At 50.8% G+C, this 18,038-nt stretch overlaps 2 protein-coding genes across 2 annotated transcripts; both read right to left on the bottom strand.

Annotated features, from left to right (window-relative positions):
- Positions 1–527: 527 nt before the first annotated feature.
- Tm7sf2 (transmembrane 7 superfamily member 2) lies at positions 528–4,894 on the bottom strand. Its single transcript, XM_041661376.1, has 10 exons — positions 4,683–4,894; positions 4,137–4,333; positions 3,988–4,042; positions 3,502–3,696; positions 3,321–3,424; positions 1,759–1,878; positions 1,504–1,672; positions 1,225–1,305; positions 1,018–1,140; positions 528–849 (listed from the first exon to the last, which is right to left on the bottom strand). The coding sequence occupies exons 1-10, from the start codon at positions 4,732–4,734 to the stop codon at positions 689–691; spliced, it is 1,257 nt and encodes a 418-aa protein (XP_041517310.1). The 5' UTR covers positions 4,735–4,894; the 3' UTR covers positions 528–688.
- A 113-nt stretch (positions 4,895–5,007) lies between these two features.
- Positions 5,008–16,174, bottom strand: Vps51 (VPS51 subunit of GARP complex). The gene is made up of 10 exons (XM_041661375.1): positions 15,895–16,174; positions 15,221–15,350; positions 8,557–8,703; positions 8,262–8,481; positions 7,435–8,152; positions 6,885–7,100; positions 6,527–6,745; positions 6,070–6,191; positions 5,897–5,984; positions 5,008–5,388 (listed from the first exon to the last, which is right to left on the bottom strand). The coding sequence occupies exons 1-10, from the start codon at positions 16,114–16,116 to the stop codon at positions 5,128–5,130; spliced, it is 2,343 nt and encodes a 780-aa protein (XP_041517309.1). The 5' UTR covers positions 16,117–16,174; the 3' UTR covers positions 5,008–5,127.
- Positions 16,175–18,038: the final 1,864 nt, after the last annotated feature.

Raw genomic sequence — 18,038 nt, 5'->3', positions numbered from 1 at the left:
GTGCTGGGATTAAAGGCGTGCGCCACCACCGCCCGGCTCTTTCCTTTTCTTTTTTTTTTTTTTTTTTTTTTTTTGGTTTTTTCGAGACAGGGTTTCTCTGTGGCTTTTTGGAGCCTGTCCTGGAACTAGCTCTGTAGACCAGGCTGGCCTCGAACTCACAGAGATCCGCCTGCCTTTGCCTCCCGCCACCATCGCCCGGCGGCAGTACCTTTCTTTTCTTCAAAGACTGCCCTATCCTAGGCTCCCGTGGAGTTACTGTGTAGCTGAGGGTGATCTTGAACTTCTGAGCTTGCCTCCACCTTGACTGTGCTAGGATTACAGGTGTTAGTCACTCTGCAGTGTTGACGACCAGAGGCTTCGTGCATACTAAGCCACTCTCTGAAACTGAGCTACATCCCCCTGAAGTGTCCACTTCAGAGAAGCCAGTTCTTCCACCCACTCAGGCTCTGGACCCACAAACCGCTTTTCAGCTTTCCCTAGTCAGCTGGTCCTCCATCTCTGGCCCCAGGATAGAAGAAAAACACAACAAAGTTGAAAACATTTATCCAACAAGTCAAAGTATTTCTGTGTGGAAGCAGTGGCTCCTTGCTTCAAACCTCTTCTGAGACTAGTCACCCCTGTGGAGCAGAATGGGGGGCACGCCCTTCCCTTGAGGTGTGTTCAGGCCTGCTGCCTAGGTGGGTCTGCTTCAGTAGACATAGGGTAGGATTCGGTAAGGCACGCGCTTGCAGTACTCCTGCCAGGCCCGGCCGTACTTGCGGAGGCACTGCTGCTCATCTCGGGCCTCGCGGTGCACCAGCAGCGCCGTAAAGTAGAGGAGGTAGAAGTAGGGTAGCAGGTGGGATACCCCTGTAGGGAGGGGGCTGCACGATCAGACCCAGCACCCAGGTTGTACAGGCCTTCACATCTAATGGCGCACAGGGTGGCAGGGTTCATCTCCAGCCCCTGATCATCCCTCTACTAGGTATACCAGACAGCCTCTGTCACCACACCTGATCCAGTCCCAAACCCACTCACCACAGGGCAGGGACCAGGCCAGAGCCATGATGAGGTCTCCCAGGTAGTTGGGGTGACGAACCATACCCCACCATCCAGACACCAGCAGCTTCCGCCCTGTGGCAGTAGGGATGGTTTCCAGACCTGGAGAAAGACAGCTAATGAAGCAGGGAGCCACAGAGCCCTGCTGCTTCATCTTACCTGTCATCCCCAGGAGACCCAGCTCACCCGCCACACTGGGGTCAGATGGATTCTTTCGGAATGTGTTCTTCTGGGAGTTAGCACCACGGAAGATGTAGTAGCCCATAGCTGAGGGAAAGTAAGATCAGGAAGTGAGGTGGAAGTCTAAGTCTTCTGCCTAGCCCTGACCACAAGCCTGTCCAAATCCCAGGCTGTGTTATGATACCCAGGAGCTGGCTCCCACTTCAGAGGAACATCAGCGCCTGGACCTATCTAACAGTAGTGAATAAAGGATGAGAGGGAGGGGATCGAAGGCCTCCTACTGACCCTTAATGAAGCAGATGAGCAAGGCCATGGGCAACCCCAGAGGCTGTGGATGGTAGAGCAGGAACTGGGCCTGCAGGCTGTAGGTGAAGGGTACCCAGGCTAGGTCTCCAAAGGCCAGCATGAAGCCAAATCCATCATGTATTATGTCCATGGTGGTAAGGACAGACTCCTGCAGGGACAGGACCCAGACACACTGGCTTGGTCCAGTTGACATGCTCAGGATCCCATTCGCCTCCCCTGCCCAATCCACCTCACCTCATACCAGAGGGCGTCCCCCACATACAGCAACTGGAAACCATTGACCAGGCACATGGCCAGTGAAGGACTCCCCCGCAGCTCTGCCTCCTGCATCAGCAGGGCCAGGTTAATGATGACCTGAGGGAGGTGGGGACAGGGCCATTGACTCTGGGTGGGAGCATCAGAGTACAGTGTCAACCTCTCCCCTTCTCAGCTGTCGGCTCACAGGGATCCAGGCAGAAGCTCTGCCTATACTGCACTTGGGCAGAGGACACAGCCTTGCTAAAGCTCACTCTGCCACTGCCGTGTGAAAATGGGGATAGGCCTGCCTTGAGTTGCTTTTTAAAGAACAGCACAATGCTTACAGAGCTAAGATTTGCTTGTCGTGACCCTGTCCTTTGCACCCTCGTTTCAGCAGCTTCAGTGGACTGGATACTGTAACTGTAACTTCTTCGGTTATACTGGCGTGGTACTCTCATTAAGGGTACCTCTAATTTAAAAAAAGGGGGGGCCTCAATAAGTAGCCTTGGTTGGCCTGGAACTATGTACACTAGGCTGGCCTGGAAGTCACAGAGATCTGCCTGCTTCTGCCTCCTGAGTGCTGGAATTAAAGGTGTGCACCACCACCTAGTCCTCATAGTAATTTTAGAAGAAAACTTCATTCCATCCTGTTTCTCCAGTGAGAAAATAACCTTAGAGTCTGGTATGTGGGCAGGTCAATCCCCAGATCCATGGTGGACCAGGCCTGGTGTAATCCTAGTTTTATGAGTAGCTGAGAGAAGCAGAGGACAGCCTGATTTCGAGACTAGCCTGGGCTATCCTAGTGAGAACTGTTTCAAAACCAGACCAAACCCAAACTCAGATTTATAGAGGGTACTTGGCACTCCTGCCTCTGTGTAAGATTTCCCAGGTGAAAGCAGGGCCTTGCCTGAGTCCCTTTGGGACTCTCTACCAACCGGCCATGGATGTATGATCTTAACCCAAGAACAGCTGCTGTGCTGTCAAGGCTACCAGTGACCAGTTGTTAACTCTGACAAGCCCCTGGAGGCACCTAGCTGCCTTGGCCTTCAAGCAGCACTTGGTCACTGCCTTAGAAGTCAGTTTGTATTTGACCACGGCATTCAAAGCTCCACATGCTCTCCCAGCCTCCTCCCCCCAGAATCTGTCATCGCTGGCATGCTGTATATATTTAGTTTTGTGGTTTAGGGACTTTGTATGGTAGCCAAATGGCTTTTTTTTTTTTTTTTAAGATTTGGTATTAAGGGGCTGGAGAGATGGCTCAGCGGTTAAGAGCATTGCCTGCTCTTCCAAAGGTCCTGAGTTCAATTCCCAGCAACCACATGGTGGCCCACAACCATCTGTAATGAGGCCTGCAGGAAGAATACTGTACACATGATAAACAAATAAATATTTTAAAAAAAAGATTTGGTATTAAAACCCCTCTTGGTCTTAATACTAAAGCAAAACTGTGACTTCATGGCAGAACAACATATTGTTGATTGCTGTCCACCCAACAATGCTAGCCCACCCTGCCCTTCTGGCCCAAGACCAGCATAGTAAACCCAGCATGCCCAGCATACCCAGCCGATGAGGCCAGGCCTCAGCTCACAGAAATACTTGAAGTCAAAGGAACCAAGGCGAGGGTTCAGCTCCCGTCCCAGAAAGAAATCATAAATGTGATTTCCTGGGGAAATAACAGAGAGTGAAGGGCTGGTCGGAATCTCATCTCTCTCACCCCTACCTCACCAGGACCCTACTCACCTGAGTTTCCTCCAGGGGCCAGGGCAGAGACAGGAGCTGCCAAAGCCTTCGCATAGAGAAGGAGGCTGAAGATGAAGCTGGTGAGAGTGGTCGCAAAAGCCATGGGCAGGAGCATTCCAGGGAGTGCTCCCAGGGGCAGCCCGGCTGACACCCCCAGCCCCACCAACACGGCTGTTAGCACCAGAGCCTGGAAACCTGAACCATAACAGAGTGAGTCCTGGGATTGCATACGTCCACAGCTACCACACCACAGAGTAAACCCTGGAGTTGCATCCTTCCACAGACCACACGCGCACACACAAAGAAATAGAGTAGCACCATAATTCCACAGACAACACACGCTGCACGCAGACGTGCCCTGGAGCAGAGTAGCAATGCGAGATTCCCACAGGGGAGCGTGTCATCAGAGCACCTCCGGCTAGACTTGGAACCCACCCCAACCCGTATCACTCAGACTCAGGGACGGGATGGGGAAGCCCCAGGCACCATTAATAGGGTAGCGCAGACGACTCTTGTCCTTTAATTCCAGCCCTTCGGCCACCTATGGGTATAGGGAAGGTCGTATAAGGGTTGGGGAGGGCTTCTCCTTGGTAGAGCCCTCCCTGTCCACTCCTCCCCGGTGTTAGAGCGCACACCTTGCGAGCCGGGAGCAGGTAGAGCGCCACCTGCAGACCGAGCCAGATGAACAATAGCAGCAAAACCCGTGGGCTCCACAGCTCCTCCAGCCCAGGCAGGTAAGCAGGTGGGCCCAGGAGCCGCGCCGGGCCCGACCGGGCCGCCAGGAGCAGATGGAACATGGTGGCAGGTAGCAGGAGCAGCATCGCCGTGACGCCTAAGGAGAGGGCCACTGTGTCGCGTGATCGCTCCCCAGAGCACTCCCAAGTCCACAGGCGCTTTGGGTCTCCTGCCTGCTTAGCAGGTCCCTAGCGCCATACTCCAACCTTGATTTTCATATTAGTCCTCCCAAAGACCATCCTGCTTTTTCTTCCAAATGTCTCCCATTCCACCAACGCCCTGCTATACGGCTGCCAGCACCGGCCCATCCTCTTCTGCAGACATTCTGCCACCTGCGCACCCCGCCCTTCTGCCTCCAGATTTCCCAAAAGCTTTCTAGCTCGTATCCTACCCAGCTCTCGTTAAGTAGCATCGGTTCAGCCTCCACCCCCAATCTTCCCGTTTACCCAATGGCCCCCCGAATTCCAGTGGGGCCTGGGAGGCCTCACGAGGAGTCATGATCTCTGCTTTGTCGGGAAGCGATGGTTCACAAACGATCAAGGGAACATATCCGGCCCCATCCTGATGGCCTGGTTAAGCTTCTGTCAGGACACTGAGGTGAGACTGCTACAGCGCTTTTGCAGCAATATTTAAATGGACGCGCCCCCTGCCCATCCTGGGCCCAGCACAGCAGCCAATCAGCGCTGGGAGGCGGGACCTCGCTGTCGTCTCAGAAACTTCGGCGTCAAAACCCCACCCCTGGCAGGCCCCGCCCCTTCAGGCAAGAGGGAGGAGGAGGACACACAAGTTTATTAGACCGGTCCAGACACCCGCCAGCGGGGTGAGGACCGGGTACAGGCTGGGAGGACAGGATAGGACGATGGGGCTGCCTCGTGACGGCATCGGCAGGGCCTAGCCGCGCTCGCAGATGACCTCGACAACACTGGGTTCCATGGGCACTGGGTCCGGACAGCGCAGGGCAGCTGAGGCTACCACTTCATCTAGCAGCAGGTGCACTAGCTCCTCATCAGCCACAAAGCGCCACAAGTAGAGCTGCAGGAAGTGGCAGTCCACCTGCACCTGCTGCAGCCCGAAGCGCCCAAAGGTACGCAGCCGCACACACTCCAGGAGAGTTTTCAGGCTAATCTTAATGATGCCAGTCAACACCGACACCTGCAAGTGGGCACACAGGGATGTAGCTCAGTAACTGCAGACTTTGGGGGAGGGGCATACACCTAACTTCTGAGCAGAGATTAGGGAAATAACAAAGTAAGACAGAAATTTCCAGGGCTTAGGTGAACAGGGGAGAATCCAATGTTGCCACCAGGAGGGGCAGGGGCAGATAGGCCACAGGGGTCGGATCAGGGATGGGGCAGCAGTCTCCACTGACTACAAAGTGAAAATGGAGGAAGATAGCCCTGAGCTTGGGCCACAGTGGGGCAGAGATCAGTATGTGATGGGGAACCCCTGAAGACTCAGGACTATTTTGGAGACAAGACAAAGAAGACTTGAAGTCAGCATCCAGGCTGGAGCGGCAAGGTGGTTTTGCTCTGGACTGCCTAGAAGCCCTAGAGACAGAGACTAGATGGTCAGGGTGGCAGGTTAGCTCAGATGAGGGCTCTCTGGACTGTTATGAGAGCCAAGCTTCCCCCTGGGATCTAGGCGAGAAGGTAGTTCAGACCTTGTTGAATTCCACAGGGCTGAACACATCGATGCGTTCCGAGAACAGCTTCTGAATATTGCTCAGGAGGTTTGTGTCCATCGGAGCACTGGAAGGTGAGGGAAGAAGTCAGAGCCCACTTTGCACACCCTCCCTCTTTTGTCTATCTCGGGGAGGAGTCCTCCCAGCCTGACCTGGGTGTGTAGCTAGGCGCATAGCGACTCTGTTGCCGAGAGCTGCTGTATACAGAGAAGGTCCTTTTGCTGGAGTCGCTGCTCTGGGCTTTGCGGACACCCTCTTCATACAGGAGCCCCACCTAGTGGTGAAAAGAGGCGCTGCAAGGCGAGCATAGGATACAAGCAGCAGCAAATTCCCTTACCTACTAGTTGAAGAATCATAGGTATGGTCACCACTTACACAATCAGGGGAGTGGAATAAGGGCAGGGCAAAAATTAGTCTGAAGCCCAATTTCAGCCCATCCCTGCTACAACTTTCTGGGTGACTCTGGGCCACCACATTCCCATAGGTATGAAATGGGGGTTCTGGTGGCACAATATAGATACAGTCAGACCCCCTTTGCTTGGCCCTTAGAGAGCTGCTATCCAGGGCCCTGCACGCATGCGGGCTCCAGCAGCAAGCCTGAAGCAGCACCTGCACGTCAATAGCTGTAGTGTCCTCTACCACGCGCTTCATGACCGCGCGCACGTTCCGGGGCTCCAGAGTGCTGAGCCAGTCCCGTGTCTCCACACTCTTGCGGAGCATCTGTGATATGACGAGGCCTTGCACCTTCACGTAGTGCGTCAGCAGTCGCCGAGCTGTCTCTCTGGCCTCTGCACACAGGGTACTCACAGGGGTAACTGGAGACTGATCCTACCAGAAGAGCAGAAGACAATGGTATAGGTGCTAGGGAGTTAGGAGGTGAGCGAGCAAATCCTGGGAAGTCTGGCTCTGGCAACAAGAGACTATCCCGCCTCCTGCGTTCCCAGCATTAGCTCCCGCGCCGTTTCACCTGCACCAGAAACTGCTCATCGGTGAGCGTGAGGATGTAGGAGATGGTAGCCGTCTCATAATCCAGGCAGAGGCGAGAGAGCAGCAGCAGCAGGGCAGGGGGCGTGGCACCTCCCTTTTCTCCAGGGCTGTCACAGAAGCTCTGGGCCGTCTGGCACATGGAGCGGATGAAACCCACGATGAGGCCCTCACGGACTCCCTGGCTGCAGAACTCGCCCTGTGAAAGGAGGGCCAGATCCATAACCAGTCCTCTCTCCAGGCAGGAGACTCAGCAAGGCCAGAGCATGGAGCTATTCCTGGCCCTTTGCCCTAACCCTTCTCCAAAGGATAGCCTCATCCTGCTTCCCTGCTGGCAGGAGTCAGGTCCCTGGCACCCTTTTATCTTTAGCCCAGCTGCATGGCATTTTCTCCTGTGGACCTACATCCACATCCAGAGTGCCGGGAAAGGACTGTGTGGGGCTGTGACTTGTCCTCAGTTCCCAAGCACTAGTAAAAGGGTGCGGGAGGGCCAGTCTGCAGAAAGAATAACCAAAGACTAGAGAGAGACATACCCGGAAGTAGGGCTTGTTGGAGAAGGACACTTCCTTGGCGGTAAACAGATGCACAGAAGCCAGAGAGGCCTTGATGGGGCTCAGGATGGAGCTGGCCACATTGGCCAGCAACTCAGCCAGGCTGGGGCCCTCCTTCCCAGCCAGGCGAGGTGCCGCCAGGGCCTGGCGAACATCTGTCAGGCAGCTCAGGAAAGCAGCCCTCAGACCCTGCAGATGGTGGCTCAGGCGCTCTCGGGCCACGCGCTCCACAATCTCGGTGGCCGATTCTGAAAGGCCTGCAGCAGCCAGCAGGGCTCCCGGTGCTTGCAGGCGCCGGTGGAAGCGATCGAGTGCCCGTACCAGCAGTGAGTTGTCACTGCCGCCCTGCTCCTGTGCCAGCCGCCGCTCCACCAGTACAAAATAGCGGCCACCCAACTCCCGTGCGAAGGCTGCCAGCTTTTCTGCACCGGCAGGGCCCTGAGCTGCAAACAGCTCCTGGTAGGTCGCTGCCACCTGGCAGAGGCCACCCACAAAGCCATTGCCACCACGGTCGGTGAACTCTAACACGTCGGGCGCTGGAGGGGAGGGCCCCAGGTCAGTCTCCAGGCTCCTCAGTTCTTCCTCCAGCCGTCCCCGAGCGTGGGCCAGGAACTCCTCGCACAGCTCCTCGGCCGGCTCACCCAGGGCCAGCAGCAGCTCCACACACTCAGCCTGCTCCGGGGCACCCGAGCAACCTTCCCTGTGGGGACAGAGATGCAATGAAGACAGCTGGTGGGGTGCAAGGGAGACAAAATGTGGGGAAACTCTTGATGTGATTGGAGAACAAGAACCAGGCCTGGAAACCACACCTGAAGCGCTGCCGCAGTTGCTGGGCCAAGCGGGCTGTGATGACCTGGCAGTCATCCTGGATGGCACGGAAGGAGGGAAGGTGCTGGTACTGCTGCAGCACGGCCCTGGCGCGACCCTGATAACGCACAGCCTGCCCGTAAGCACCCAGCTCCACGCACTTGGTGAGGCGCGACGGCAGCTCAAAAAGAAACTGAAGCTTCCGCAGCAGAGCATGCACCCCTAGGGGACAGAAAGGGTGTGTGAGCGGCAGAGCTCAGGGTAGCAAGCTGCAGGTCGGGCGGGTCCAGAGCCCACCTGCTAGCTTGGTGATGCGCTCGTGGCGGTCCTGTAGCGTGGCGCTGATGCGTGCACTGAAGTTGGTGATCACTGCCATGTTGGTAGCCAGCCGGTCCATCTCGTCTTCCATCTTCCGGAAATCATTCTTCATCTTCCGAATGGTGTCTAGAAGGGTAAGTGCCAAGAGGGAAATACAGAAATGACCAAGGCAGAAAGTGCGGCTCTCACTGATACCAGCGATTTGCCTGAAATGGCTTGGGTCTTGGCCACAGCATGTATGAGCAAGAGGATTATGATGGTGCAGCAAGCTCTGCTTACCTCTATCCCTGATGCAAAGGGGAGACCCCTTAAAATCGGAGGGAAAATGTTGAAAAATAAATTAAATAACTAAATACACCCAATCACTACCCTGACTCCGTTTTGTCCAAACTTGCTCTCCATTTTTTTCTTTTCGGTCCCATTTTGTTCTGGAAGGGAACTGATCCCTGGCACCATCAGTACCCACCAGACCTGAGCCTGCATGTGTGAACCTCAGGGTTCCAGGACCCCCTTAACTGACAGAGGTTGCTGCATGCTCCTCTTACCTTTGTCCTTCCATATATATATATATATATATATATATATATATATATATATATATATAATCCTGGAGCTATTATTGACTAGGACTCCAAATGGAGAAGAAACTCCCACTTCACCTTACTGTCCTGATCCCCTCAGGATGATGGATGCACAGAACTACTCTTCGAAGACCCGTAGAAGTAAACCCAGGAACAGGATTCTGGTACCAATGTCTCCCGTCCCAACCACAGCCAAGAGACACTTCACACCGGCTGGAACTTCTTGTGATTCAATAGAACACAAGCTCTGAGCCAGGCGATGGTGGTGCACATCTTTAATCCCAGCACTCGGGAGGCAGAGGCAGGTGCATCTCTGTGAGTTTGAGGCCAGCCTGGTCTACGGAGTGAGTTCTAGGACAGCCAGGGCTACACAGAGACCCTATCTTGAAAAATAAAATAAAAACAAAAGGCTCTGCAAAGGCAGGGAGCACCTGTCTGCTCCCTTCTGGGACACCCTCTGCAGGCAGCATGACAGGCAGGAAGCTTGCCCACTCAGACCTCCTTCCCAAATGGCCCAGATTTTCACTGGACTTCTAGAACATGGTATATCTTCTCCAAAGTTCTTTCCCCTTTATCCCTTTCCCCTCGGCCCTTAATGCTTCTAGATCGTCTGTACCTCCCTCTTCAAATCCCATCTTAGAAGACCACATCTCACCTTTCTGCTGCCAAACTTACTGTCACACCTCTTGGTCTCCTCTTGCTCTAGTCTTCCGAACACAGCCTGGACACTGACAATCAGATGCGCCTTTGGCCTAGTGACTGGTCACTTACCTCCACCTATTCTTACTTCTGCCTCCTCTGGTCCACGTCTCTTGACCATCACCAGACACTGCTCTATCTAAAACCTCAGCCTCAAGTCTTACCTCCTGTATCCCACCACCCAGTCTATCCACAACCCTAACCCAAGCTTAACATTTACTTCTATTCTGGCTTTTTGAGACATGGTTTCCCTACGTAGCCCTGGCTGGTCTGCAACTTGCTATGTAGACCAAGCAAGTCTCCAATATACTGTGATCTGCCTGTGTTTGTCTCCCAAGTGCCAGAATTATATTCAAGCACCACATCCAGTTTAACACCTATTCTTTTTGTTTGTTTGTTTTTTTGTTTTGAGACAGGGCCTCAATATGTAGTTCTGACCTGGAATGCACTATGTAGACCAGGCTGGCCTCGAACTCACAGAGACCCCCTTACTGCTGAAATTAAAGGCATAAGCCACTACTGCTGGCCTTCACAACTATTTTTTACTTTAAAAACATGAAGAACATGGTGCTGTGGAATAATGTTCTTGTACCCTATAAAGATTTGTCGGGCCGGGCGGTGGTGGCGCACGCCTTTAATCCCAGCACTCGGGAGGCAGAGGCAGGCGGATCTCTGTGAGTTCGAGGCCAGCCTGGTCTACAAGAGCTAGTTCCAGGACAGGAACCAAAAGCTACGGAGAAACCCTGTCTCGAAAAATCAAAAAAAAAAAAAAAAAAGATTTGTCACTCATATTAGTTTAATAAAACACTGATTGGCCAGTAGCCATGCAGGAAGTATAGGTGGGACAACCAGACTAAGAGAATTCTAGGAAGAGGAAAGGCAGAGAGTCAGTCTCCAGTCAGATGCAGAGGAAGCAAAATGAGAATGCCTTAGTGAGAAAAGGTACCAAGCCACATGGCTAAACATAGACAAGAATTATGGGTGAATTTAAGCTGTAAGAGCTAATTAGTAATAAACCTGAGCAGTAAGCCAAACAGTTTATAATTAATATAAGGTTCTGTGTGTTTATTTGGGACTGAATGGCTATGGGACTGGGTGGGACAGAAACGTCTGTCTACACAGGGGACCAGAGAGATGGTTTAGCAGATAAATGCACCTATGGCTCTTAAAAAGGACCTGGTTTTAATTTCCAGCACCCACATGGTAACTCACAACCAGCTGTAACTCCAGTCCCAAGGAATCTGATGCCCTCTTCTGGCCCCTGCTGACACTACATGCATATGGTACATGGACATACACTCAGGCACACACACACACACACACACACACACACACACACACACGAACACATGCACAAACACACACACAAAAATTATTTTTTTTAAATAAACAAAAGAAAGAACAAAACCAAAACTCAGAAAGCTAACAATCATAATGCAATTAAGAGATTTTGTAATTTTTTGCAAAAAGAAGTTGGCACCAATAGCAAAGGGAACTCTTTACATCAGTCACACAATCCATCAAACCACAGCATTCACACTGCCCCCCCCCCCCATAGGGCCTCTCACATGCCAGGCTCGTGCTCTAGTCTGTTCCACCTTCCTAGTCCTTCCCATTCTTATTGAGTTCATGGTGCCATAGCAAGGAAGGTAGTGGTAAAATAAAGATGCAAGATAGAAGTTACACATGAGCAACAGCGCGGGGAGCAGGGCTGTCCTAAGACAACCCAGCCCTGCAGCACCAACCTGACAAGTTACCAGTTAAAGTCTCAGGCTGGTCAGGACTACATAGTAAGACAATGTGTAAATGCAACAACACAGCCAGGCGGTGGTGGCACACGCCCTTAGTCCCGGCACTGGGGGGGGGCAGGAGCAGGCTGATCTCTGTGAATTTGAGCCCAGCCTGGTTTATAGAGCAAGTTTCAGGAAAGCCAAGACTATAACAGAGAAACCCTGTCTCAAAAGACCAAAAAGAAAAAAGGAAGGAAGGAAGGAGACCAAATTGAGATACCATCATTGCTGCTGACTTCACAGCCATAGAACCTTCAGACTGAAAACAAAAGCTGTCATGTCCAAACAAACACAAAGTGACCAGTGTTTGGTAAGAAAGACTCCTTTGAGGGGCTGGAGAGATGGCTCAGAGGTTAAGAGCACTGGCTGCTCTTCCAAAGGTCCTGAGTTCAATTCCCAGCAACCACATGGTGGCTCACAACCATCTGTAATGAGATCTGGTGCCATCTTCTGGCCTGTAGGCATACATGCAGACAGAATATTGTATACATAATAAATAAATAAACAAACAAATAAATATTTTTTTTTTAAAAAAAAGAAAGACTCCTTTGGCTGGACGGTGGTGGCCCATGCCTTTAATCCCAGCACTCAGGAGGCAAAGGCAGGCCTCTGTGAGTTCAAGGCCAGCCTGGTCTACAGAACGAGTTCCAAGACAAGCTCTAAACCCTGTCTTGAAAAACGAAACAACAACAAAAAGACTCCTTTGGCAAGGCTGGGTCTCACACATGCTAGACAAGTTTTCTACCACTGAGCTCCATCCCAGCCATTGGCATGCTGCTTTCTGGTCTGGCTACTGACTATGTGGATGTGTTCCCTTTGTGGCGTCCATATTATGAGTATATTCCAAAAGTTTCAATCTTTTGCTTTTTGTTTTGTCTGTGAGACAGGGTTTCATTATGTAGCCCTTGTTGGCTTGGAAGTCAATTAATTTTCAATAGGATTTACTGCCCAAGATTTTTTTGTTTTGTTTTTTGTGGGCTTTTTGAGGACTGGCCAAGCTTTTCTACACTGGGGTTACAACTCTGTATTTCCACTGCTACTTTATCAGGGCTCTGTATCTTCCACATCCCAACCAACATTATTATTTATGTAATTATGGCAATACTAGTGGGTGTGCAGAGAAGCCACACGTCCTTAATCAATAACAATATGGAACATCTTCCCATGAGCTTATTTTTCATTCATGTGATTATGTAATAGGAGGAGCGTGCTGTGCACATGTGAGCAGCTGTGCACTCCACATTTCTCATGTGGAGGTCGGAGGACCACCTTTGGGAGTTGGTTCTCTTACTCAGCCACATGGGTCCCAAGGACTGAACTCAGCTTGTCAGGCATGGCAACAAGCATCTTTACCTGCTGAGCGATCCCCACTGGGTACTTGAAACAGCAAAAACAGGGAGCCAAATGCAGGACTTTCTGCATGTTGGGCAAACTCTTGAGGTACACCTCCAGTCGATATTCTGGTACATATCCACACACAACCTATTGAAATTTTTGTTTTGTTGTGAGACAGAGTCTCTTAAAGCTCAGACTGGTCTTAAACTTCCTGTTTCTACCTCTTCATTGTTTGAATTATGCGGGTGTTCCGTTGTGCCCACTTTGTTCAACTTTTTTTCTTTCTTTATTCTTTCATTCATTATGTATACAGTGTTCTGCCTGCATTCTGCCTGCAGGCCAGAAGAGGGCACCAGATCTCATTACAGATGGTTGTGAGCCATCATCTGGTTGCTGGGAATTGAACTCAGGACCTCTGGAAGAGCAGCCAGTGCTCTTAACCTCTGAGTCATCTCTCCAGCCCTCAACTTTATTTTTTTACTTCCTACCCTTCATACTACATCATCTCAACTGACCTATCTTCAAGTTTGCTCAGCCTTCTGGTTTCTTTTTCTTTCTTTCTTTCCTTCTTTTTTTTGGGGGGTGGGGGGGGCTTTTCTTAAAGAGCTGTGTCACAGCTCTGGCTGGCCTCACAGTCAGAGGTAGACCAGGCTGGCATCATATTCACATAGACCCTTCTGTCTCTCACCACAGCCAGCTCTTCTGCTATTTCAAATCCACTGCTCTGTAGCTCAGTCTGGCCTTGTACTCATGCTAACCTTCTCCGTCAGCTCTGGAATGCTGGCATCACAGACATCTGTCGCCAGTGCCAGTGTATTTCTTTTCTTTTTTTTAAAAAAAATATTTATTTATTTATTTATTTATTTATTTATTATGCATACAATATTCTGTCTGCGTGCATGCCTGAAGAGGGCAGCAGACCTCATTACAGATGGTTGTGAGCCACCATGTGGTTGCTGGGAATTGAACTCAGGACCTTTGGAAGACGAGGCAATGCTCTTAACCACTGAGCCATCTCTCCAGCCCGCCAGTGTATTTCTGGAGCCCAGTCTTTGTGGGTTAGCCATCTCAGCTCTCCTAACGCTCACTTTATGATTTTTCCCTTCCTTACAAAAAAGTTAAAAAAAAATACTCAAGTCATCTCTATTAAGCAACAGATAAAGGTCAAACACTATACATACTCTAACAAATGAAAAAATGTAATACTGGCAAAATTCCTGTGGAAAATTCCTCAGCACAGAAATCACCGTCTCTCTTCATCTTGAGGCTAACATTAACAGACAAGCACCTACTCGATCAACCTGCTTGAAATCAGATAAAGGAGCAGTGAGGATGTGTCACTTAGCCGCCACTGTGACACTGTGAGAGCAGTACTACCTGTAAAGACACATGCCCCAGACGTGACATGCTCTGTGGCCTGCTTCCCGGGTGCGCTTTAGTGTTATTACACAAACCTCAAGAGTATCTTCTGAAATGAAGCTAGAAGGCAATGGGAGGAGACCTGAGCAGTCAGGCACTAGGGCTGGAGAGACAGTTCAACACCTGGGAGTGTACTGCTCTTAGAGAGGACCTGAGTTCAGTGCTGAGCGCCCATGTCAGTCAGCTCACAAGAGACTGGAACCCAGCTCCAGGGGACCTGACACCTCTGGTCTCTGGCCTCCAAGGACACCTGCCCTCACACGTACATATCCACACACATAATTAAACACTACTAAATCATAAGGAATGAGGACAGAGAAAGGACGGGAGCGACAAGTTTACCCTAGAGGCAGACTAACCAGAAACAAAAGATACTACTCATAAAATTAAAAAAAAAATAATTGCCTGTGAGATGGTTTAGCAGCAGGTAAATGTGCCTGTCATCAAGCCTGATGACCTGAGTTCAATCCCTGGGACCCACATGCTGGAGAGAACTGACTCCTGGAAGCTGATACACACATATCCAAGATAAATAAATGTAAAAAGGCAAAAACTAAAATTTACTGAAAGTCCTCAGTGCTTCCTAAACACTTCCGATAAACTCACTTCATTTTATCCTTCCTCCCTTCCTCTGGTCATTAGGACAACCCTCCCATAGTAACCGTTGTTTGCATAAGAGTCTAACCACACAGACCAGGATGGGGGTGACAGCGGATTGACATTGGGAAAGATTATGATCTGGGTCTCTTTCCTTTGATCCGTTTTTCTCAGCAAAGGGGAAAGGTAAGGGCTGGAAGGAGTGTCTCCCAGCGGGATCACCTGTAGCCGAGATGAACTTGTTGTAGTTCTCATAGACCAGGGTCTGCATGTCGCTGTCTAGAGCCCGGATCTGTCGCACCATGTCCGTCTCACTATCCATCAGCTGGGCCAGAGGACATTCTCTACGCAGCTAGAGAAGCAGTTAGGAACAGTCAGTGTTAGTGTTCATTCATGGCCCCCTGCCTTGCCTTAGCAACAGTGATTCCACCTTTATTAGGAATCCCAGATATAGAACCTATAAGTGACAAACTTCAGGGGTTACTAGATTAGACCCAGTTTGGAATTTGTCAGCTTTCAAACTCTTCAGGCTCATCTTAAACCAGGTCCAGTCTAGCGCCTGTCAGGACATGGCCACGCCCACGACCCGGGCCTATCAGAACGTCAGCATCGAGACCACAGACCCTGTATCCCCCTCCCGTCAGTCCTAACCGGTTCAGTGCTCGCTTAGCTCCAGATCTGCCCCTATTGCCCTTAGTAAGGGCCGTCCTCCTTTTACGAACTCTCGCTCCCCTCACCACATCAACTAACTGCGGGGCATGACCTAGGGTCCAGTAGTATATTGGGGGTCTGGACCCGCCCCACTTCACACACACACACACACACACACACACACACACCTTGTCCAGATAAACTTCCGGACACACACACACACACACACACACACACACACACACCTTGTCCAGATAAACTTCCGGGTCGAAGTGCGCCCCATTGAGATCTGTCGGGTCTAGAGAGTCAGGCCCCGCAGAATACCCCGCTGCTTCCCCTTCCGAGAGGCCGTAGTAAAGCTTCAGCATCCCGTGAGTCTTCCGCCGACGCCCCGGAGCGTCCGCCTCGGGTCCTTCTGGGGAGTCCCCGGGCCCGGGCCCCACAGCTGCCGCTGCCGCTGCCGCCATAGCTCCAACCGCAGCAAAAGGGGATAAAGTTGGGGAGGGGAAGGGAAACACTTCCGGGAGCCATAACGTAGTTGAAACCAGGCGGTCCTCTAGGTGAAACGTTCCTCTGCAGCTATAGGACGTGTGAGACTAAAGTTCCGCCTTGCGCTTCTAGAGTGCAGAGGTTTCGCTGAGCTTTTGGCTCCTGTGAATGTGTACGGCTACGTCCCACTCCTGCATCCCGACAGGAAAGACTCATGGAATATGTGCCTAGATTAACTGAATGGGCATTAAAATTAGAGAATATGCTTCACAGGAGGTCTGCAAAGATCTGAAGTGTCCACTCAGTAGTCTATACTGTGGCTCTAGGGCACTGTTTCCCAAGGTCCTGCGGGGTTTCTGCTCACACTCAATATGAGAACCTGTTCTATGGTGCTTTCATAACAGACCCTGCAAACCTGAAGTGGCTGGGGAGATGTGCTGAGTGAGGAGCTGAGATTGATAATTCCTCAATTTCTGATTTAGACAAAAGACTCAGGCATTCACAGAGGCGAAACTCTCAAGAGAGGAGAGAAGGTCAGATTGGAATATGCTGAATTAAATAGAAGAAAATGAGACTTTACCAGTGATGTATGTAAACGTTACCGAGGATGGGCTGATAGGGTGGTGGTCTGCCGGGAGTCCCTATTTTAATCTGTAAACCACGATTAAAAAAATAATAGCCAGCCGGGCGGTGGTGGTGCACGCCTTTAATCCCAGCACTTGGGAGGCAGAGGCACGCGGATCTCTGTGAGTTCGAGACCAGCCTGGTCTACAGAGCTAGTTCCAGGACAGTCTCCAAAGCCACAGAGAAACCCTGTCTCGAAAATCAAAAAAAAAAAAAAAAAAAAAAAAAGAAAAGAAAAGATAAAAAAATAATAGCCATGCCACACTATTGATTCCAGCACTGGGAGGCAGAGGCAAGTAGATCTTTGAGTTGGGACCAGCCTGGTCTATAGAGCAAGTTCTGGGACAGGCTCCAAAGCTAGAGAAACCCTGTCTCAAAAATAGTAATAGCCGCCGGGCGGTGGTGGTGTATACCTTTAATCCCAGCACTCGGGAGGCAGAGGCAGGTGGATCTCTGTGAGTTCGAGGCCAGCCTGGTCTACAAGAGCTAGTTCCATGACAGGAACCAAAAACTACAGAGAAACCCTGTCTCGAAAATAAAAAAAAAAAAAAAAAAAAAAAAAAAAAGGTAATAGCTGGGTGGTGGTGGCACACATCCTTAACTCCAGCGCTTGGGAGGCAGCACTTGGATCTCTTGAGTTTGAGGCCAGACTGGTAAGTACCAGGAAGCCAGAAGGAAGCCAGAGCTACACAGAGAAACCCTGTCTCCAAAAAACACAAATTTTAAATAATATTAAAATTTATGTGACATCTGATCTGTCCAGTCTCAATACATATTGTCTTTAGTTATGTGTATGCAGGTGCCTGAGGAGGCCGGAAGAGGGTGTGTCTGATACCTAGGAGCTGTAGTCACAGCTTGTGTAAGCTTCCCAACATGAATTCTGGGGCCAAACTGCAAGAGCAATACCTAGTCTTCACCACTTTCTTTCGCTTTTTGTTTGGTTGTTTGGTTTTTTGAGACAGGGTTTCTCTGTGTAGCTTTGGAGCCTGTCCTGGAACTCACTCTGAGGACTAGGCTGGCCTCGAACTCAGAGAGATCTGTCTACCTCCCAAGTGTGCTCACTGCCCATTTCTTTAAAAAAAAAAAAAAAAGATGTTTACAACATTCTGCCTCCATGTATGCCCGCACGCCAGAAGAGGGCGCCAGATCTCATTACAGATGGTTGTAAGCCACCATGTGGTTGCTGGGAATTGAACTCAGGACTTCCAGTGCTCTTAACCGCTGAGCCATCTCTCCAGCCCCAGTGCCCATTTCTTTACCTATCATTTATGGCTCC

The sequence above is a fragment of the Microtus oregoni genome, unplaced genomic scaffold (genome assembly GCF_018167655.1).
Source record: "Microtus oregoni isolate MIOR12 unplaced genomic scaffold, Mior012 000012F_ref0000307, whole genome shotgun sequence".
In the NCBI taxonomy this organism is placed as follows: Eukaryota; Metazoa; Chordata; class Mammalia; order Rodentia; family Cricetidae; genus Microtus; species Microtus oregoni.
This window is presented reverse-complemented; position numbering and strand designations above follow the sequence as displayed.